At 47.0% G+C, this 23369-nt stretch overlaps 1 protein-coding gene and 1 long non-coding RNA gene across 2 annotated transcripts in view; one reads left to right on the top strand and one right to left on the bottom strand.

Moving 5' to 3' along the window:
- The window catches only part of FGF9 (fibroblast growth factor 9), a 29211-nt gene extending 14666 nt beyond the window's left edge, over positions 1-14545 (bottom strand). The window contains exons 1-2 of the mRNA XM_059467057.1: positions 13426-14545; positions 6940-7043 (exon numbers count right to left, since the gene is read on the bottom strand). Of these exons, the coding sequence (XP_059323040.1) occupies positions 6940-7043; positions 13426-13702 (381 nt within the window). The 5' untranslated portion in view covers positions 13703-14545. The remainder of the gene's footprint in view (positions 1-6939; positions 7044-13425) is intronic.
- A 233-nt stretch (positions 14546-14778) lies between these two features.
- LOC132070282 (uncharacterized) lies at positions 14779-17329 on the top strand. Its single transcript, XR_009417936.1, has 2 exons — positions 14779-14968; positions 16364-17329. It is a non-coding gene; the product is annotated as an uncharacterized LOC132070282 (long non-coding RNA).
- The last annotated feature ends 6040 nt before the right edge of the window (positions 17330-23369 follow it).

Raw genomic sequence — 23369 nt, 5'->3', positions numbered from 1 at the left:
CCTTCCAGTGACCTGGAAGGGAACCACTGTGGCCGAAGCCCTTTTGCTTGGCCAGATTTGTTTTCCAGTTTCGTGCTTCAATTCCCCAGGCAGCAAAGAAACATTTGTGCCAGCAAAAGGGAGGGGATGGATGGTTGGAGGGAAAATCGCCACTTCTTTCAGTAGCAGTATTGGCTGCCCCTACTGCCTTTGTTCATCCCACAGCAGGGAGCTCCCCAGACACCTTACCACCCAAAGGATTTTGTCAGAAACAGGGCTAGCCCAGTTAGCATCCACATTCAAACTGTATTGCATTTATACTCCCTCCTGAATACATCATGTTGGTAAAGACTTCTGTTCCCTTTCCAGGCATATAGCTTAAAAACTTTTCACCTTATAAAAAGTTAAGTACTCATTTCAGGGCCCAAATCAGCTTTACTGCATCAATTTCCATTTCATGCCCATGCTTCTACATCTCTAAGACACAATCTTTTCTGCAAGCCGTTCTTCTCCCATTCTCTGCAGACCCTCTGCCAAGCTCTCACAACCTTCAAATCGTTACATGCAGTTTCACCCTTGCTGGGATACCACTTCCACAGGATTTCTGCATGTCTGACAAATTTTCAGATTTCCTTAACATTCAGAGCCATAATCACCTTTTTGAACTGGGCCTCTTCAGAGTTTGCCCATCAAATTAACTACAGGCCTGCTTCTTGCAGTCTCCTGCTTAAAGCAGATTTACCCAGGGAGACACGAGTCGCTGTCGTCAGTAAAAGACACCATCAGGTTTTTGATCATGGCAGTGCCAGGTTTTCCTGAGCAAAGCTGCTCGTGCAGAAAGCCTGACCACTCCTTACAAGCCAGCTGCCATAGGAATCACCCTCTGTCTCTCCATTTATACCATTTACCAGGAGCCACATTATTATTGTAAATAATAACACTAACACAAGCAGAAGGGCGTTAAACCAGGTGCCACAGCCATTATCCCTCCTGGGATTTGACCACTCTCAGCCCAGAAGTCTCTGCCTTCACTGAAGGAAATTGCTTTTAATTCTCCTTCCAAAAATTGTGCACTGAGACTGTTCTGTTTCCAGGCTCACACCAACTGTGGCACCTAGACACTGAGAACAGATAATTCAGATTATTATTTTTTTAAAAATCAACCTGAAACATATGGAATCATTTTAGATCAGAGGTATTTAAAAGGAAAGTGTGATGATACTGGAGGGTAATTTATTTATTTATCCAGTTCTTAAGCACCTGTAGTAATTATATACCTGGCCCAAATGCTGTTACCAACATGCACTTTCAACCTGCTTTTTTCTTCGTGTTGTTTCCGTGCACCTTGACCTACCATTTGAAGGGCTGAACAATTCCCTTCCTTTATTTGCACAGGAGCATAAAAGATATTTTTAGAATGCAGCCAAAGAAATCCTTGCCTACACCAAGCAATTTTCAGTAAACTATGAAAATTGTCCTTTTTTTATCAGAAAAATTTCTGTTCACCAGTCTTTGTAGCTTCGCAGCTCTTCCAGGACTGTGGGGACCCAAACAAAAGCATAAAACTCTGCAGGTGCAGCCCTGCTGGGACAATAAAGAGGCATATCGTCACCTCCCTGCACACTTACTGGGAAAACATGTTTCTTCAAGGACAGTACTCTCTCTCTCTCTCTCTCTCCTCCTCCTCCACCCTCTCCCCAATGTTTCAGGAGCAAAAGGCTAGTTTAGTCTCTCAGATCAAGCTTTCAGTTCACTTTTTGAAGGACAGCAATTTATGACCCTGTTAAAAGCGTTCCTACATCTCACCTTGCAGCACACACCCTGTAAGTCTGCAGCCCAGAGGTGTGGAGCTTCCCTCCCTGGCTCCTGATCTGAGCTCTTCAGCTCTGTCCCAGCTGCTCTGTGAGTAAATTAAGCTCCGTATGCTGCCCTGAACTCTCCTTCCAAGCACTCTTTCCCCCCTTCCTCAACAACTCCTCCATCTCCACTCCTGCCTTCCTCTCCCCACCTGCACAGCTTTCCTGGTAGCTTCTCTAGATCTTGCAGCAACCAAAATTCTTCCTGAGCACCAACCTGAGCTGTCTTTTGTCACCTGCCAAGGGCACAAGAAGCAGTGGAGGCACCAGCATTTCACAGAATGGTTTGGGTTGAAAAGGACTTTTAAATCTCACTTAGTCTAACCCCCCTGCAATGCACATCTTCAACTACATCAGGTTGCTCAGAGCCTGGTCCAACCTGACTGAATGTTTTCAGCAATGGGGCATCTACAGTGTCTCTTGGCAACCTGTTCCTGTGCCTCACTACACCCACCACCAAAAAAAATTTATTTATATTCAGTCTGAGGAGAGGAATGGGGCAGGTGCATGTCTGTGAGAGATCAGTGAGGTGGGCATGGCAGCAGTCAGATGCAGCACAGCTCTCTGCTGCAGAAAAGCCCAGGACAGCCAGGGCAGCTGAGGCAAGGGTGTCCCATGTTCCTGCTTGGTCTGTGCTTGAGGTAGCACAAAACTCCCTCAGAGGACAGCCTGCAGTGGGAATATTCATTTTTGCTAGGTTTTCAAATTAGTATTTGACCATACAACGACCGGCATGACATAAACTCAGCAATGTCCCTTGCCAGAGTGATGGGAGCACCTCTAAATACTGCTGTATAAAGGATGGAAATACAGCAAACAATTTAAATGATTAACACAGTTACTATTACACAGGCTGGAAGAAAATTAGAGAGTGATTCACAATGTAATAGTTATAATATCTGCTAATATTCCCAAAGGCAGCATGATAATGGGGAAAGCCTACAAAAGCATGAAGGTTGTGCAATCAGATCAGGAAGACCTCCCTCCCTCTGTGGCATGGCCCTGAGGAACACAGCTCACACACATTTGCTAACGTCCTTGCCAGACATGTTGGTAAAAGCTGTTTGGCACTTGGGAAGGAAAAGGTCTTCGTATCTCGTCTTAACCCCCTTTGGGTCCTATCTGTAGTTTGCATTTTCCTCCTTTCCAGTGGCAAGCACAGTAGCTGCTGTGAAACATGATGAGTCATAGCTGCAGGCTGCCAGGGAAAGGCAAGGTAAAGGGAAAGCAGGGACAGATGAGGCAGGAGGGAAAGCTGCTGTCACCAACCAGGCTCAGAGTCATTGTTAGGTAGCTACCAATGGTTCCCCTGCAGCACCATGTGCATGTATTTTCAGCTTCCCCTGGCCAAATCCATGGCATGAGGAGGAATTTGAGAACAGCCACATTATGTTACACATCTGCCTGAAAGCAGCATGAGAGACACTGTGCTCTTCTGACCAGAGAATGCAGCAGGAACTGACCCCTGTGAGAGTGGGGAGGTGGGAAGAGCTTGTCAAGCAGCTAATCTATGAGGAAAGCAGAACTTTGAGAAGGCCAAGAGGGATGTGACTGGATCAAGATATGCTGAAACTGCCTCTACTCTTGTCTTTCATAAAAACTGGCAGCAATCACCCATCCTGGCTGCTGTGCTTGGCCATATGTCCCATCTCCAGTGGCACCACAATTATGCTGGACAAAAACCTTCCTGTGTCAAATGTTTCAAATACAAATATAGAAGGATAGAGGTCTTTTAGGTCACTGATTTGGTTCATGCCTAATGTATTTTTCATGCAGTAATTAGAATATAAATGTGATAGTGTCAGACACAGGGCATGTATTCCAATAGTGTCGAGTACTGAATGCTGCACAAGCTGTGAATCTAAGCACCTACTTAGATCCCCAGTGCTGATGCAGAGCAAGACCAAGCATTTCTTAGGCTGCTGCTCAGTTGTGTGTGGGTTTCCCATCTTAGGAAACACAGACACAGTGTCTTAAATGTACCTGCTAGGTGACAAAGCTGATGCTGCTCACAGCCCCTAGGGAATAAACCAAGACAGAGGGATACACCTCACAACACAGCAGCACAAGGACAACTTACTGGTGCTACAGAGCAGTTCAGCTGGAAAGATTGGTCTGCTTAATGCAGGTGAAAAATTGATGTAACTTTTTCACAGTCTACCACACATCAGTCTCAAAACTAATTTCTTTTAATCTGATCTTCTACTTTGCCAGAGAGATAATTCTGTACTGGATTGTGACTTGCTTCTGATTCAAGCAGCAAATTCATTCCCATCAGAGAACTTCACTTTCAATTAATTACATTTTTTTTACCAGAACCAAAAGCAAAACACTGTCACTTAAAAATGTCCAGACAATTCTACACAAAAATCTGCTCTGAGGCCTGCTTATCTCAGTGTTTCTAAGGGAGCTGACAGTTGCTGAAATATAGGCACTAGGATTGCTAGTGTTGACAAGGCTTTAAAGCATCATCACACTGAGTAGCCATTAGAGGTTATATTTCATTGGAAGTAATGTAATTCAATTACCATCACTCTTTAGTATGTCCCATCTCTGGAGGCTGACAATAAGCCCTATCATCCATCAGATTTTAACCTGAACTTTGCATTCTAGCCTCAGAGATTGCCAGTTCTCCGTTATGAATGGCTTCATATTTTTAGCGTCATTTCTTAGGAAAAAGAGGTTATCCAATTATACTGTACATCCATTTGCCTGCTTGTCTCTCCTTAGCTTGTCAACCAGTTTCAATTAGGAGGCAAAGGTCTTCAAGAAAATTAAGTTCCTATCAGTTTTGCAACTAATCAGAGCCAGAGTAAAGAAGAGAAATTATTTGCACATCCCACTTGGGAGTGGAGAGCTATGTAATCCCTGCAAACTGACAGTCTGGTGAGCATGGACAGCTAACACTGTCCCTTTCTCCATACAAGAAACACAAAAGGCTAGGGAATTTATGCTACTGCAGGGACAGAATGTCAAAGAGACCCATGCCTTGTACTGTGGGACACAGCTCCTTAGGAAAGCAGGCTCCTTTAGAACTGCTGTTCATGGAACAACTATTTTATAAATGCAGTGAGCTTACTAATTTGCAAAGAATTTCTTGTGTATATTTCTTCAGCAAAGATTGTCTTGACTAATTCACTCTGACAGCCAAATATATTGCAAATACAAAACATAAATTGCACAGGAAAGTTATGTAACGTTTGCTTTCCCAAGTCTATGCATTTAAGCTCTATCAATAACCATATTCCAGTCTCAGAATATCTGAAATGCAGAGTAACTGATTCACTATGTTTATGTGTTGAAACAATTACTCTCACTGATGACTATCAACATTACTGATTCATATTACTGTTGTTGTTGTTCTGCCTTTTTGCTGCCTAACTGAACCTGATGTACTCATGTACTTTGCTAGTTCTTTATCACATTCATCAGCTGCACAAGGACTATGACTTATGACAACTTGCTCCTCACAGGCAACTGGTTTACATCTGTCATTGCATCAATTCCTTTTCTCACTCCCTCTCCATCCTTCCAAACTTTACCTGCTCCATATTGACATTTATGCTAAATTCAGTTTCTTTGGCCTTTCCTGCTCACTGGCTCTCACCACCTCTGCATCTCCCCTTCTCCCACGTCCACTCATCCTCCATCCCAGCCTTGCCCCTCATTTTACCACCTCTTTTTCTGCCTAATGGCATACACTGTCATTATCTGCATCTCCCGGCTTCCTCACCTAACTTGAGAAGATAATCCTCCTCATCTCTCTCACACAAAATTTTGCTAGAAAGAGATCAGTGAACCTGGACACCCTTATGGAAACACTGCTGCTGGACTTTCCTAGTTTCACTTGCTCACACTTCTACATGGATAACGTACATAGAAGTTGGACTTCCCTCTTATTCCTTCTGTTTTCACCTGCCCACTCACAGCCATCATCTCATGTTTTCTCCTACTCTCACTGCCATCCCCACCCTTCTCCCTGTTACTGCTACTCCCCTGTGATACAGGTGTCTTCAATTACATTCAAAGCCCTTCTCTATCACTTTAACTTCTTTTTGAGTGCTTCTCTTCAACATTTACACTACATTACAATGGATCATTGTACCCTTCTCCTCTGCTTCTAATGAACTTCTGTGAATACACAGCTTCACTTCGTTTCAGATATTCACTTTTGCCTCAGATATTCACTTACCCTTCAATCCTGCCACCCTTTTCCTCAAATACAACCGCTTGTAAGCTTTGGAAGTTGATATTTTACTGCTAGAAGAGCTTGCCTTCTACCATCTGGGGAATTATCTGCCAAATTCCAGATGAACCTGCCCACGATCTACCCAGGGTACGAAGCCGGTTGTACATCAGATGCCTCCAATAGTCCCAGGTAAGAGCCACGTCATACCAACACATGCACACACACACATACACACACACTCTCTCTCTCTCTGCTCTGCTGGAAGACAGCCCATCTGCCAAGAACAGTCACCCATCAGCTGCAGGTAGGCTGGCAAACTCCCACATCTGAAATACCAAGTTTTACTCCTCCCTCACACCCGTTACTCCCTCCTGCTGCCATCCCTCAGGGAGCACCAACGAAACTTTCAGGACAAGATCACCAAGCCTCTTGCCCTCATTCCTATTCTTTTTATAACTTCTGTCATACTCTTGTTTCTCATTCTCTCATCCACATATGCCACCCTTTTCCTCCCCCTCTACCTTATTTTGTCAATTCCTAGAAAGCTCTCTGCCTACACACAAAAGGAATCTGCTTTGTCTGGATTTAGGTTTCCACTGACAGGAGACATTTACAAATCTTAGAGTACATCCTTTAGTCTTCAGTGACCAGCTCTGGCCATCAATCTCTATCGTTTGTATCTAAATTGCCATTCATCTGCATTATTACTCATTCCTGATTTTGTCACCTTTTCTCTCTCCCACATTCATTATGTCACCCACAGGGTCTTGTTTTGAATTAGATTGCAAGATATTCAGAACAGAAAGAGTGCTCATACAGCACACACACATAGTGCAATGGGAGCTTGTAGGAGCTAGCCAGTGTTTCCCCACAGAATGTAAGGATTAAAACTGCCCAAGGCTAGCAGGAACTCACCGAGCCATACAGTTCTCCTTTCTCATTCATTCCAAGGTAAAGTCCACTGTCGACTCCTCGGATGCTGACCAAGCCCACTGCTATACTGATAAATTCCAGTATACCTATGAAATGAAGGAAAAAACAAACAATGTATGAACTGTTCCTATTGAAAGATTTTTTTCCCCAGATATGACTTATCCCTGAGTGTCAAGCAGCTATTTTCAAGGCTTTTTTCCCATTTTTGAGTTGTTTGGAAGATGAGGACAAAATTAATATACATTACTTCAAGTACTTTGGGTCTTTGTTAGAATGATGCACTGCAGACAGCATTAATGTATCAAATTTAGAGATTGCCCCAATCTTTCTCATCATTCCTAAACACGTATCTCAAGCTCAGTTATTCTGATTTGCACAACAGATAATATATTCAGAGAAAAAAAAAGTTTTTAGATTGCCAAAATTAGCAGGAATGAGGAACCTATGAAACTTGTCTTGCAAAATAAATTCTGAAAAAATAGGCATTTTAATTGGAATTATGAAATAAAGCAATGTTACACATGGAACCAAAAGATCTCCTTTCAGACATCAATGAATCAGAAATACAGGGAAAGATTTACTCACAGTATGATCTTCCAGAGGCTTGAGAAATGAAAATCCTTAGTATAGTCCAGTGTCATGCATTTCTGTTTAGATAGTAACCATTCTCTCTGGTGTGTTATCATTTACTCATCTAAAATTCAGACATTAAAACATCCTACACCTAAGTGTAACAGTGTGTACATGATCAAGTTTTCCCATGCAAATAACAGCAACCTTACACCGACATTTGTTCACTTAGAAACAAGAATACTTTGCAGAGAAGCACTGCTTTTGCAAAGCTCCAAGGTTCAGCATCCATGTGCACAGTACAAGTATCTGTATCAAGTATTGGCTCATCTGGTTCTGAGGGTTTGGGGATTTTCTGGCAGCCTTCCCTGCAAATTGCTTACCTCTTCAGTGAGGATGCTACTGGTGAAATCTGGCATAAGCCTAGTAATCCTGTGTTAAAAAATGGAAATTTCTTCCTCTTTAGGAGTGCTCATCTAAGACTGTAATGGTCTCACAGGAAGTTATCCAGCAGCATTCAGAAGCATGCTGCTGTGTTATGCTACTTTCTGAGTCACAAAATAAGGTGTGTCCTGCACAGAGTAGCATTTTCAATACATTATGTGAATTTTCATGTCCAAGTACACTGCATAACTATTTTTAAAGCTTATTGGAAATTATATGTATATGAAATAATGAAATAACAGTATCGTGTGTGTTGAGCCTCACATGGCAAATAAAAAGGCATTTTGTGGCTTTTTTTAACAATTAATTTGGCGTCTCTTACAAAATAGTTGTGCACTAATCAATAGCAGGCATGAATTGCAGAGATTGAACATAGCACAAGTTGAAGCCAATAGGGAAAATTTATAGCCAAGCTAATGTAAAGATGAAAAGTATTCCCTGTAAGGGAGTATTGATCATTACCTTATATATTATTCAGCACTACAAATGCCACAGTATTATTGTTTTGATAACCTTTTTTAAGGCCTGGTCATTTTAAATTATTCTCTACATATGCACAAATAAAAAATACTGGGGGAAATATTTTGCCACTATGTAATTATTTAAGTAATAATAAGTGGCAGCACACCTTTTGTCTGGTATATGTAGTGTCTTAGATACAATTGATGCATTGAAACAATTTTAAAATTCCCATTATATCTGGACATGCAATACTTTCAGATTTCTTACTAAGGCTTTTTCTCTAAAGCTTTTACCAAAATATCATATTACTTGATACATGTTACCAAGCAATTTTAACTGAGTTTAAATCTTACATTAAGTGTGTATTAGACACTACTATAGCTAAGTTAGTGAGTCTGGCATTTTTCATATCAGTCCAAATGTAGTCTTTAATTGCTGTCATCATTTCAAATATTTGAATGCACACTGCTTTCTGCACCAAAAGAACAAAAAAGGCACTGTCACGTCCGATCGTAAGTGCAGAAAATTAATTTAAGGTACTTGGCAAAGAGCATGCACATATTTAAGATCAGAATTGAGACTTCTTCATTTGAAATACTCAAAAGCCTACTCACAGCAAGTTTTATGTGCCATATTAAGTCCTTCAAGAGATTATCTGGGGCCAAGCATCCAGTCTTACAGAAGTCTTGTCAGCTAAAGGATTGCGTTTGTCCCACAGTTCTGTGCATATTTTCACTGTATAGTGTCTATAATATACAGATAATACTTAGGGCCTGAACTAGATATTAAAATAGACAATCCTCTTCAAAATGAGGCTGTATCAAATGAAAATCAGGACAACTCCAAACTTTGAAAGCTAGGGCCCTATTTATAGCTAAAAAATGTGGAAAGGAAGAGAAGTAGAGAGGAAATAAGTCAGCACATGGGGTGCTGAATTTCTTCTCACTGTATTGAAGTGGTTTTATTAAGGAAAATACTCAAAGATCCATTCCTTCACAAGGATAGGATGAAAGTTTCCTACATGCCCACATCAGCCCTTCACACACCTTCTTCTACATGATACAGCTCAGACCACGCTGAATGGTGCAGGACCGCAGCCTGACATAAATGCTGTCCTGCTCTCCTGACACACTCACAGGTGAGAGGAGGTGTGTTGTTCACTAAAGCAAAATTTTAATTTGCATTTGTCTTAGCTATGGTTAAAAGCAGGCCTACAGAAGCATTTTCCTTAGCTTTTACGCAATGAACACCTCTGTAACTGCACAATTTTATGTTGTTGATGGTTTGCCCTTTGCTCATTTTTGTCTCATTTCTTTGTATCAATGGAGTGGAGCAGTTCAGCTTTCCCTTAGCAGTGCAGCAGACCATCTCTGACAACGAAGACAGCGAGCAAATATCTCTGCCAGCCCCCTCTTGGTACGGCTTCCAGGGGAAGGGGAGCGCAGGGGGACCGCTGGGGGACCCTCCGGCCTGTTCTCTCCCCGGGCAGCGGGGCGAGGGGAGCGGAGCCCCTCGTGTCTCAGAAGCCGCCGGGAGGTCAGCGCAGAGACGGGGCGAGGGAAGGAGCTCCCCCTGCGCCCCCTGCCCCCGGCGCCCCCCTCTCGGCCTCCCGCCCTCCGGCCGCGGCTGCGGAGCGGGGCTGCGCGAGGCTGAGCGCTCCGCCGAGATGCGTCCCGCCTGTCGCAGCTGTCACCACCCCGCCCGCTCCCCCACATGATGCCAATTAAAAGACGGGAGCGCAGACAGACACGGCACCCCCAGGCAGCAGGGCCCTGCTTCAGTTTCAGGCTCCCACAGCGCCCCTGCCCGCCCCCCATCCCCTCCCCTCCGCAACGCTCAATAGCGGAGGAGACTGTCGGGCCTGCTCGGCGCCTTTCCCTCCGCCTAAAACCTGGCCCACGATTCCCCGTGCCGGGGGCCAGCGCCTTCCCCGCACGCATCACCTTCCCCCCGCCCCGGCCTGCTGGCTCTCCCCGGAGACAGCGCTGGGGGCAGGCCCGCCCACCGCGCCCGGCACGGAGGGGCGGCAGCGCAGGGACCCCCGGCCGGAGCCGCCCCCGCGCCCGCCCGGCCCTCAGCCCGCCCCGCCAGCCCAGCGCCCGAGCAAGGCAGGGCGGGCCGGGCAGGCGGAGGGCGGGCGGCTGCGCGGCTCCCGCAGATGATGAACGCAGCGGTTCCTTGTAGCAGCAGGTCCCGGGGAGCGGAGGTCACCTGCTGACAAGCTTTTTTTTTTTTCCTTTTCCTGCATGCTCCTATTTTTTTAGTGCTGTGCATGCAGTACTTGTGCTGACGCACAGAGACACGCCTCTCCGCTGTTAAAGAGTTCCTGAATTTACAATGACTCTACTGTCTAGCCAATGCCCTACACTAAAGGAGACTGCATCAAAAAAATTTCTTTTGTGACCCGGGAGAGATAAGGCTTTGATCACCTGAGATCACATTACGGGGGGGACCCAGCCGGGTTCTCCCGGGGAGCTTTTCTTTTAGAGATGGACATCTTGCTGCAGGAATTGCGAAATGCCAGGGCTCCCAGAACCGGGCGAGTATAGACACACAATATGGCTCGGTTCATTGTACGCAATAGGCACACATCCAACATAGCATCACAAAAGAATTACTCTTATCTGATGTCTCTCCAGAGGTGTGTGCGGGGAGGGGGATTCCAACAGGGCAGAGCCCAGAGAGGAGTTTACGCGCAGCCCCCGGGGTTTTCTCTTTGTCCTCCTTATTCCTGGAGAAAAACTTCCTTCTGACGCGCACCCCCGCATCCACACGCGCACGCAGGTTTCCCGCACACGCTCGCAGGAGACCATGTGAGCCCGCTCTCCCCAGGGCAGCTCCCGAGATGGGATGCAGACCTCCCCAGGATCATCAGAAGATTTCAAAATCACCAAAACTCAAATAGCACCAGCTATTCTGTGACCTTCCGGCAAACACAACAGCCATGTCACGGCACCGATACAAAAGTACCTTCCCGCAAAGAAGCCGGGAGCCCCTAGGCATCCCACGGGTTTGCCGTGCCCGGTCTTCCCAGCCCCGGAGCGAGCAGGGGCATCACAGGCGCGCTGCATGGGAAACAGAGTTACCACTGAAGCGCGTCCCGGTGGGGGGAAGAGAGAGATCAAACCGACAAGGACAAAAAAAAAAAAAAAAAAAAAAAAATCTATTTAAAGCCAAGGAGCTGCAAGGGGTGGAAGAACTGCACCTCGGAATTGTCAGCTTCCTACAACTGCGGCTGGAAAGCCATTTTTAAAAATAGACGCCACGAATAATGTGGTCACGGCCGCCTTGCGAAGGGAGCAGCTGGCGGCCCTCCTTCGGGGGCGGCGGGGCCCCGCGGGCGGCCGCCCCCCGCCGCCGCGGCTGCCGGTGCGCGCAGCGCCCTACACCTGCTGCGGCCCCGCTCCGCTCCGCGCCGCCCCGAGCCCGCCGCCCCGAGCCCGCAGCGCAGCGGGCACGGGGAACCTGCGGCAGCCACGCGCGGCGCCTGCCCGTGCCAAGGAAAACGCCTGGCTGCAACACACCCCCGCCCCCCCGCCCCGCTCCCCTCACTACGCGTCTGCCTGAAACACTTTCCGCACTTTTTCTCGCCAGGAAGCGTGGATGTTGCGCCCCCGGGAGAGCCGCGAGGCTACCCCCACCCCGCACCCAGCCCCGGAGACCGCGGGCGGGCGGCGTGGGAGGGAGGAAGGGCCTGTAAGCAGCGTGAGAGTGTCAGGGAGCAGCGGATGGAGGGGGATGGAGGATGAACCTGCGACCATGCGAGAGCCTCAGTCCTCTCCTCCCCCGTCCCTCCCTCTCCGCTTCCCTTATGAGCCCTTTGGAGATCATCTCCTACAACACCGGCATTATCTAAATAGCTTCACAAAGCAATAAAGTGCAGCTTAGATATCGTTCAACATCTGGCATTAAAATACAAGGAGAGAAAAAAAATCAACACAGGACTTTGTTTTTATGACCGAATTTAAGTGTTGTCAGGTTGGTTCACTCTCAAGTTAACTCCTTCCAACAGCTGGGAGCGTGGCGAGCTAACCTGGCATATTTTCCGCACCCCTCCTTAAAAAAACCCCCAAAGTATCAGCTCAGCCAGACTGTTTTAGTCACTTTCATACATTCAATCTGCCGGGCCTTTAACAGACTCCCTGGCAGCCGAAAAGCTCCAGGCCCACTGGACTCGCGTGTGCATGTGTGCGTGTGTGCGTGTGTGCGTGCACAGGCTCTCCGGAGCGGCCGGGGCCAGCAGCCCTCGCTGCAGAGTCACAAACAGCGTTCCCTGGAAAGGAAACCCAGGGAATGCTCTTTTCAAATTCGCCGTGACACGCCACACAGCTCGAGAAAGGCAGGTTTTGGCGCAGGATTCCCGGCTGGCTCCGGACCCCACCTGCGCTCCCTCTTTCCCGGGGCGCCTGTCACCGGCACTGCCGCACGGCTGCGGCTGCGGGCTCGGCCGGGCGGAGAGCCTGGCTGCGGGTGCGCTGCCGCTAAATCCTCGCCGAGCAGCGAACCAGACAGGCTGTGCGATTCGGGCAGTTACTAGGGCAGGTAATCGGCAGAGAGAACGAAAGAAAAGCCCTCGTCAATTTGCGTATAGGACGAGAGCCACTCCCTCCAGGAAACTCGGTGAATTTTAAATTGTGGTGGTTAATGATTAAAAACCCTTTAAACTCGCGAAATCAAATCATTCAGCAGAAACGTCCCGAGCAAAAATTCCACCACCGCCACCACCACCTCCCAGTACGCGTCTGCTGTTAAGCAGAACTTGGGGCTACACAAACATCGCTACCGAGCACCCGGCGAGGGCTCCTGCTCCGCCGCGGCGGAGCCGCTCGTGTGCATCTGCACCCCCGGACACATTCATTTTTCCCCTCGGCGGATCAGCCATCAACACAAACCCCCCTTCCCGCCCGCCTCGCACCCCCACCGTCCCCCCGCCCGCAGTTCTGCCCCATTATTTCATCACATGACCACTAAAGGGTTAAGGAAAATACCTACCAAATCTGCTGTGGTCTTGCCTGGTTCCCTGGATAGTACCATTGGGGAAGATTTCTAAATGAAATCCAGTCCTGCAGTATAGCTGCCTCCGCCTGAGGATCCCCTTTAAATGGTCCAAGTCCGTGACCGCAGGCCCCCTGGGTAGCCCACCTGCCTCAGACTGACCCAGGTGGTCACTTAACAAAACCGGACTATCCACCGGCAAAACGGGCACATTCCCAAAGGGTACTGCATCCTGCACACCGAAATAGTTCCCAACTTCACCTAAGGGAGCCATCAGAAGATTCTGCTTTTAGAGAATGAGAATAAACAATAATGATGGTGCCAAACCCAGGAGATATAAGATTAGGTATATTCCACTCCTCTCCCCTCCCTAGCGCAGTTACAGAGAAAATGTTCTTTCTTCAATCCATTAAATGCATAAATAAAAGTAATATTCTGTTTTGACTGGTACAGGTTCAAGGTCAAACCAGTTAGTCTAAGAAACCACCACTTTATACTCACACACTGACATATTTATAAACATATAGATGTGTATATCTATATAAATGCATATATCCCCAGCTCTTAGCAAGCAATACGGTCTTCAGCCCATCCAACTGTAATAAAGAAAAAAATCCGTAGTTTCTCCATTTGGTTTAAGATAAGAATGACCATAGCAACTTAAATACCTAGGCGTTATAGGGATTTTTTTTTTTTAAGATGCACAGGCTACGTCAGGATTTATGGATTCTGACTCCAGAAAGGCATGCGCTGTTTTTACTCTATAACAGACTGCATACATCAGCATGAATCCTGCAAAGGGGGAGGGGGGAAATCTCACGTTGTTGGCTGAGATAAATCCAAAAAAAAATGGAAAAAAGAAAAAGGAAAAAAAAACTTTTGACGTCCAAATCTATTATCCAGAATTCTCAGGAGGCTCAGCAGATGTCCACTGGTTTAGGATTATTGACGATCCACAAGCAAAGCAGCAACATACAAGTGCTTGTGTCTTTCTTGGCTGGCTCGAAACAGGTGTTGCTTCTGCAGGGCTCCCTGTGAAATGTTGTACTCCAGCACTGAGCTGCAGCTCTTGACTGTGGATCTCCATCCAGCACGCAGAGTGGCGCAGGAAGAGGCATTGGGCTGGGTTTAAGGTAGTCCTGATTGCTGCTGGAAGGATTCTCCGAGGTCCTAGCGCTCAGCCCTACCTGCTGCAATACCGAGCCGCTTCCAGCGCTCGGCACGGCGCGGAGCGGCTCTTGCTGCTCTGCGGCAGCGCGGCGCTCGCCGGCAAATAAATAAATAAGTGGGCGAAACTTTGGGGGAGGAATAAAGCGACGCGATGCTAAATATACCGCGCCCGCCCGCTGCGGGAAGCGGGCTCCTCGGGAGATGCCCGCATAGCCCGAGTCCCCGCTGACATTGGCGGGGCGAGCGGGGCGGGCAGCGCCCTGCCCGCCCAGCCCCAGCTCGGCCCGGGGCCCGGCCCCGCCGCAGGGGAGGCGGAGGCGAGCCCGCCCCGCACCGCTCCGCAGCCCGGCCCCGGCCCGCTCTGCCGCAGGTAACCGGGCTGCCGCTGTCCCAAGCGGGCTTCAAACTCAGCTCCGGCGGGCGAACCGGCGGGGCGCGGGAACTCGGGGAGCTGGGGCGGGTGGTGCGGGTCGGTATTGCCCACGCCGCAGTTTTTGCCTTCTCCGCTCTGGCCCCCCGCCCCGGCAGTCCGCAGCCCTCTCGCTCTGCCCCTGCGCGGCCGGGGGCAGCTTCGGGGATGCCGCTGGCGGTACGGGGAGCGCCGGGGCCCCGCCGCCGCCCGGGACGCCCCGCGGGCCACCCGTGGCTCCTAGCTCGGCCCCAGTGTGTAAGAGCGCGCTGGAGAGAAGGGAGAAGCGAGTAGGAAGTGGTATGGGGGGAGATAGGGGTGCAGTGCGAAATATGTGTTCTCTTTGCCCCCCAGCCCCTCCCCCGCTCCCCAAAATGAAGTTATTTAAAACTGTCGGGAGAGACTCGGCAAGTGGAGAGAGGGTTTCTGTTTCTTCTTACGATGCCCAGAATTGGTGTTATTGTGGTTTTGCCCTTCGAAAAGAGCTGTGTGAATCAGCAAAGGGCCAGAAGGTCTCCTGCATTTGCAAAAGCGTTCTTGAGCAGAGCTCAAGGACTGGGCACGATGCGGAGCCTTGCACGGGGGAGAGGACACTCTGGCAAACCTTTGAATTGAGCACAAAACCTAAAGACAGGCTCATTTGGGAATGGTGGGGGGAGAGACAGAGGCAGGGAGAAAAGAAGCAGAAATATAATATCTTGGGGGCTGGGGGAAGAGATTGCATGGTGTGAATGATGATGTGCACCGCTGAGGTAGAGGGGTCCAGGAAGGTCATTGTGGAGCCTTGAAAGAGAACTCTAGAGAAGGACAATTTTGCAAGGGGGTTAATTAAAAATAATCGACTCTGCATGTCCTCCTGCTCGATGGGCATGCGGTAGAGGGGGTGGCTCTCCTTGCCTTCCCCACCACAAAAGGCAGCAGTCCAGCTCTGACTGGTGCAGCTTTCCTGCATCCCTCTGCTTGCCAATGTGACTAAACACAAGAGGAGGGAGAGAGACTAGTTTCCATGTCTAGTGGGGAAACTGCAGCAGGGAAAAGCTGTGTCCTGAATCCACACGGACCTTTAGGGAACTGACTCACGCCAGTGGTGCAGGAGCCACCCCCCCTTTTATTTGACTCTAACAGTCTTTATTGCAATTTGAAGGACAGGATGCAGAAGCTTCAGAGCAGGGTCACATCACTCTAGTTCTGTACAAACCTACAAAAAGAAAGAGTTGCTGCATGTCAGCCCATGCATTTCAATATGCAGGAACAGAAAAAAAAAAACCCAACGCCAAAGCAGAAAAGTCCTTGCTCTCTAGCAAATTGTTCCAAAGCATTCATCCATTTTATTTTTTTTTCCTTTTTTTTTTTTAGGATTTAAGGACACTGCTCTCACACACTGGTTATATCAGCGTGAACAACTGCAGAATGACTTGGGGAAAACTGCAGAACTCACCATGTCAAAAATCATCATTCTTTATCAAGTGGATCATGGCAGTACCCGGAGGCCCCATTCAGGGCTCACAGCTCCATTGTGTCGGATACTGTAGACACATGTAATAAGAGAGATGGTCTATGCCCAAAGAGCTTATGATCTTAACCCATGATGAAAGACAACAGGTGTATAGTACAAACCCATGGGGGAAGGATAAGGGAAAAACAGCCTTGAGAATAAAAAGCAACAGGCCCAGCCGGTGACAAGTGTTTGGTGTCAGAAGGAAGTTTTAAGGAGATTTGAAGGAGAACAATAAAGGAGCTTTACGGTTATTAATGGGGAGATTTTTCCATGCATGATGGCTAACCTGGAAGAGAACATAAAATTGCTTGTTAAAAGATTGCACTGCAGAAAAGTGAAGGTTTGTGCCACTGGCAAAGCAGAGGGGAATATTGCCAAGTGACCATAAGGGCCTGGTATCTGGTGCGCTCTCAGGAAAGAGGTTCCCATCTCCTTTCTAGTGCTTTAAATTTACATTTCTAGTCCCAGCGAAGAGTATAATACGGATTTTTTTCTTTACTTCAGGCTTCAGTATTTTCTATGTTGTACTTCACACCAGCTTACCTTATGAAAAATATCTTAAGGTAAAGAAGAAAGTATTGGAATAGTTGCCTTTTTTTTTTTATTGTTAAGGGACTTAAATGAAAGCCTACAGGTTATTTGCTATAGGAAGTTTAGTGTTATAGAAGTGTTATCTAAGTTGAGGCTTTGATGTCTGAATTACTCATAAGTATCAAAGCCACACATGAATTATGCAGGACATCCCCAAAATTATACCCATCTGTGAGTAGGTGGTATTCCAACCTTGCTTCACATAAAATCTATGTGTGATGTGTAATGTCAAACTTACCCCTTACAGAAGTTTGGCATTGCTGATAGCTGGGGCTGTATTAAAAACCTATACTTTTATCCCCAAGACACTGAGGCAGGAACATCCCTAGCTCCCCTCTACTCGAGATTCACACCCACTTCCCTTATACCCTCCTGGAATTAAAGACTGCATCTGCCACAGTGAGTCATCAAGAGCTTACTCATCAGCTTTATGCAGGATTTTAACTCCTGAGAGCAGAACTGGTCAGAAGGATCCTGCATTTCTTGAGGAGTTCCTGGCACACGTTCTTCTCACATGTACCACACTAATGTGACACCTCTGTCAGGTTTTAGATATTATGGCACTTTTAAAAGAAAACGATTTCACCTGTACTCTGCCACCTAGTTTAGTTTAAAAAGATCATTTCACATATCATTTTTTGAGTGTCATATAAAAATAATTCAGCCTGCCAAAAGAGTTTTGTCTTGTTGTTTTGTTTTTGTCTTTTTTTTAACTTCTCCTGTATTGTATAATTTCACCAAGAGCAGGTTCTTATTCTGGACCTTTAATGTATCTAACTCATTTATTTTCCATCCTTGCAGACAGAGAACTGAAAGACTCAGTTATTAAAAAGAGAGGTGTTATGACTTTCCCATGAAACACATGGCATTTGCCATTTTTACTAAAATGTCTTGAGGCAGAAAACTTTTAAAAGCTTTTTTATATGTATAAATTGAGAATAATATAAAAAGTAATGCTATTTTCAGCTTTCTTGACAAATAAGAATTTTTAGGGTATTTCAAAGCATGACCAACCTGGATATAAGACTATTAATTAATCTCATCTCACTTGAGGCTGCTAGAATTGAAACATCAAGCTATAAATGACTTGTTCTTTAACACAGAGAAATAGGAGCAATTTTAGGGCACAAATCATCTGACCTATTCTAGGCATCTACTTTAGGATGACATGACTCATGCGTTAAAGATGCTTAATTCTTCCTCGTGTATGAAGGGAGCCTATATTAGATGTAGACTTCTACATGACAGAGGTCTAGCTAGGACTGCATGGATCCCACCTGCTGCCTCATACATGTGATTGAGCATTTCCCCAGAATGGCTGGTGAGGGCACTAAACTATTAATACAGCCACAGAAATTAACACTCCAAAGAAAACTCATGTGATCTCAGCAATGAAAAATGACTGAAAGTAATGATTATCAAACATTAGATTGGCTGGAAATAAAGAAAACATTTGTGAAAACAAAACAAAACAAAACAAAAACCATATGATTCAGGTTAACTGGATTAATAAAAGAAATGTCTACAAATCCAGAAAATTTAAACTGGAGGAATGTATTTGCTTTCTCACTTTAGAGACTGTAGAAAAAATAGCAGTATTTATGACCAAAAAGATTCCCGTAAAAATTCCAGAATTAAGCAGGAAAAGGCCAGTTCATCAAAATTTCACACTACAGTAGTGTAAAACACGCAGTTTAGATGGAAAATTCCAAGAAAACACCAGTGTCGGTGTCACCATGTGATACACAGCAACAGTGGGATATCTGACATGGACTTTTCATGGTGTTATGGCATTTTGCAGTGTACAGGAATCAGTGAATCACATAATACTGGCAGAATATGATCTTTGTGATCATCTTAGGGAAGGAGTTATTAGGATAAAGTCAAGTGCATTGACACAGGTGTCAACACAGTCTTTTTGAATGCACGTCCCTGTTGGTGATACTTGAAGGTAGACAGGGTGATGTAAGTATGAAAGCTGCCAAATATTTTTGCAATTTCTGTGGTGTGTTTATTTGTACATAGCTCGTATCTGCTTATTTTAGTAATGAATTGATTGTCTACTGTGTTGCAAGTCCCTCCAGTTCAAGAGCCAAAGTGCCACTGATTGAAAGGAGAAGAAGGGAGGAAATCAGGGTTGCCATGTGGGCAGGTGACCGCAGAAGCCTCCACATGGCAAGCAATTTGTGCGGCAAGGCTCGCAGAACTGCTCATGATGAGAACTTCTTTGCCATGGCCAGTGCTTTTCTTGGTGCACCTTCCCTGCTCAAACAAGTGCCTCATCAGAGGTTTCTGCCTTCTTCATGCTCCCATACTGTCGGTGCTCAGTGGTAGCAGTGGCCTCGGTAGGGTTTGCTAGCAGGCTGCAGGGCATCCCGGAGGCTCTTCCTTTGGCTGATATTCTTCTCCTGTAGATAGTTCACTGCCCGACAGATGAGGCGGCCTTTGTACACCAACCAAGGCACATAGCTTGACCATCAGCTGGATGCTACTTACCAGTGCTAGACTGGAGCTGCAGACAGCAGCCAGGTCCTCGCCCCCTTGCCGGGCAGGGAGAAGGCGCCTCTCGGCACCTGCCCAGCTCGGCAGGAGCTGGTGCGTGCCTCACTTACCGCTCCGTGTGCGCTGCGGCAGGCGCGGCAGCAGCCCGGTGTGCCGTCCCCCCACGAATTAGGTCCGTGCCAGCTCCAGGATGGCTCTGTGCCCGCTTTCTGGAACGGCCAAAGGCCTTGAGAGCTTTCCCGACGGAAGGGATTACCTCTCCTTCCCCGGCACCCAGGACATTTCGTGCCGATCGGCCCCGAGCCCAGGCCTGCAGCGGCCGCCCGGGGCTGCTCCGCACGGGCCGCGCCGCTGACCCCGCCGGGGCAGGGGGCCAGGGCGCGGCGGGCCGGGGGCTGCGGGCAGGGGCAGCGGCGCTTCTGCGGGGCTCTCTTGCCCTCTAGCGGGCAAAGCCAGCGGGGCGGCCCCGCCGTGCCCCCGGCCGGCGCTGCCGTGCCAGGCCGGAGCCCGCGGCCCGCTCTGCCGGAGCCCGGCTCCCGCCCGGGACAGCCCCGCCAGGGCCGGGGCCGGGGTCAGGGCCGTGCCCTGGGGCCGGGCTGTGCTGCGGGGGCCGGGCAGCGGGGTTGGGCAGCGCGGCGGGAGCAGCGCTCCAAGCACAGCGCCTGTCCAGGATGCCAGCACCGCTCAGCCAACTGCGAGGAGAGCGACTCGGCGCCACGGCCCAGGGCAGCAGCACGAAGAGCTGACGAACAAGATCATAATGGGGCAGTCAGGGACACCATTCGTCTTTGCGATTCCTTCAGCCGGTTTGGTGGCTGACCATGACCCCGTAGCTGCGACCACATCTACGGATGAGGCGCCAAAGCGGAGCACGGGGCCGTGCACCCCAGCCGCTGGGCAAGCATCGTGTGCCCGCTGCTGCTGAAGAAGGGAGCAGTCACTGCGGACAAGGGAGTGCTGGGCACGCAGAGACCTGGAGGCAGCTCTGCATCAGCCCACAGCTGAGTGGGGTGGAAGTGATGCTGGAGGCCGTGTTTGGGAAAGGGAGGACATCTGCGCTCATGTGGGGTGTTCTGACACACCATAATTTCAGTTCTTTAAGTTGCATAGGCTGTGTTTACTAAGAACTCTCCTTTTCTGCTAATGGTTTAGAAAATATTTCAGTATCGCCATCTCCATCATCTTCTTCCTTCCTGGTACCAAATCAATAAAAACTTAGTCCTTTCCTACATTATTTTAAGCATACTATCTCCATCTAACAGAAGTTCACACATTATCAGTAGGAATGCTTGCTTTACAAATGTTGTAGAAAACTCACATCTTTTAAAAAACTGGCAGTGACTGACTTTCTTCCTGTAGACTTCAGCTTGACTTTATCACTTTCCCATTTTGCAGATAAATTTTATACTTTTTCTCCCTCCTCAACTTAAAAATTATTTTTGGTATTATATATTGCATTTTTACTCTGACTGTTGTAACCACTGAACCACAATAGGCTTAAAAGTTATCCTTTTCATGAAATATACCTTGTTAGCCATCTAACAGAATTTGTTTTCTTCCTCTCTAAAGCTTTCCTACTCTTGCTTATAATTTCCCTTTTTTGGGGAATCACTGATACCTCTGGGGTCACCATCCCCTCTCATGACTCTTTGAGGTAGGGCAGTGATGAGAAAGTCCTCTGTTTGCTGGTAGTAAATTTAGTTGGGTCACTTGGTATGCATCACTCGGAAGCCTCCACTCTCTGCTACAGTTATTATAATCCTTTGCATGCCTGTGTCCGTTTCATTTGCTTAAATGCTATCCAATTACTTTGTTGATAACTAACATATTTGGCATGGTTTTGCCTGGTGATTTTCTTAATCATTCTGTTGCTATTTCACCAATAACTCAACAGTATGTAACTGCACTCTGATTCAGTAATGTGAAGGAACAGAATATAACAATTTGCTTTAAATAACTACCCTGGATATTATACTAATGCTTTCCTTTTGGTTGACCAAGACAAAAGTATCTCTGACTAGAATCTGGCTTGTTTCTCCTGAACTTACTGCTTTGACAGCAAGACTGGAGACCCTTCCTTCTTGTACAGGGAGGAAAGGGGGAGAAGCTCTGGAGAAGTCAGTAGCTGTGGGGAGCCCAGCTGCAAGATTCCTAAGCCATTCCCCACAGAGGACTGCCATCTTCTGTTTAAGCCATTTCTGTTTGCCCAGCCTAAGTTTATAAAAAAACTGGGAAAAAGGTGAAGGGGGAAGAGAAGGGACTACACTGTACAAAGTGCCATTGGCGTAATCTTTTCATATGCTGTTGTGAGCTACCAAAAGTATTTTATATAGTGTCCTATTTGCTGGTGAAGAATTGGAAATGTCTGTGATGTGTATCTAAGGTATTTCAGATAAGGAGTTTTTCTACTCCATATCTTTGCCATGAACAGCTACAAGCCATGTTTGCTGTTACACAAGGGAGTTAATGGTAATAGCTGCACCTTCTAGGTTTAAAATAAGTGAATTCAGGCTTACCAGAGAAGGATAAAGAAACCAACAGAGGTTCTTGAGCTACTACACAGCCCTCAATGTGACTCTCCCTGCCTCTCTCTGGATGTCAAGGCACTGCTTTTATGAGGGTCACCAAAAGACTTCTGAGTACCAGGCTGTATCTTTATCCATAGCTGGAATATCTCCTCCCTGCGGAGGAGCAGAACAGAAAAGAGTCTTCATTCCTTTGCCCCCACTCCTCAAAATTCATACTGATTTCCACATCCTACCCTACTTTTCTCAGAAAAAAATTCCAAGGAGATGAAAAGCTCTCTGCTAACAAGAATTTGCTTCTCTGCTTTCATGGCTGCTCTTGACAAAAAACAGGTTTCCCACCCTGTTGTTTAGATTTCATCAAAGTTTGCAAACCTGAAATCCACCATAGGAATTTTAGTCCCCTCCCAGAAGCCTTTATTCCAAGAGAGCTTAGAAATTCATCAGAGGATCTGAAAAACACATCAGCACTGGGAATCCACAACTAGGATTTCATGCCAGAAATAGGTGCCGCCTGAACTACTTTGCTTTTTCTAGGCATTGCAGTGAAATCACTGACAGGGAATGGGGAAATAAACTGTTCAGGAGGTTCCTCTGCTTTAAATATTGCTCTAGGTTTGAGGAGGAGAATGGCAATTATTGTCAGAGATTCTCAGGGACTGACTTTATCGCACAACTAAGCATTGAGAACTCACTTCTGCAGATACGAACAAATTGGTTGTGACTACCTTGCTGTTACTGCAGTAGCACTGCAGCCAACAGAACTAAGCATGCAAATGTGAGACATCAGGCAGACATCTAGTATTAAGTATCCTGCTTTTTTTAATGGGGCACAGGCTTGTGAAGAAACACATGGCAAAACTGAAGGAAAATTATCTTGCCAAGCCTCATGTTATGCTATTTGTATAAATCTTGATATGAACAAGCAGAAGGAATTTGCTTGAACTTTTTTTGAAAATTCATACCTTGTGTTCTTGCCATCATCTGAGTGTTCCAGCTCTGCATGTGGGAACCTGGTTCTGCTACCCTGCTGAGGGCTGCTAAGGAGAGCTCTGATATAAGCTTATAAGCTTGCTCCCTTCTCTAGACTAGATGTTCTCTGGTTGTGTCTTCCAGTGGAGTGATGGTGATGACACTGCAAACCCCTCTCTTCAAAAAAAAAAGGAGCAAACTCCCCCCTTAGGTAAGCTACCACGGCACCACTCTATTGCTGGAGTGTTAACAATTTATACAAATGCAAAACAAG

The sequence above is a fragment of the Ammospiza nelsoni genome, chromosome 2 (genome assembly GCF_027579445.1).
Source record: "Ammospiza nelsoni isolate bAmmNel1 chromosome 2, bAmmNel1.pri, whole genome shotgun sequence".
Taxonomy (NCBI): domain Eukaryota; kingdom Metazoa; phylum Chordata; class Aves; order Passeriformes; family Passerellidae; genus Ammospiza; species Ammospiza nelsoni.
Note: the sequence above shows the minus strand (reverse complement) of the source record. Positions and strands in the feature narration are given on the sequence as shown.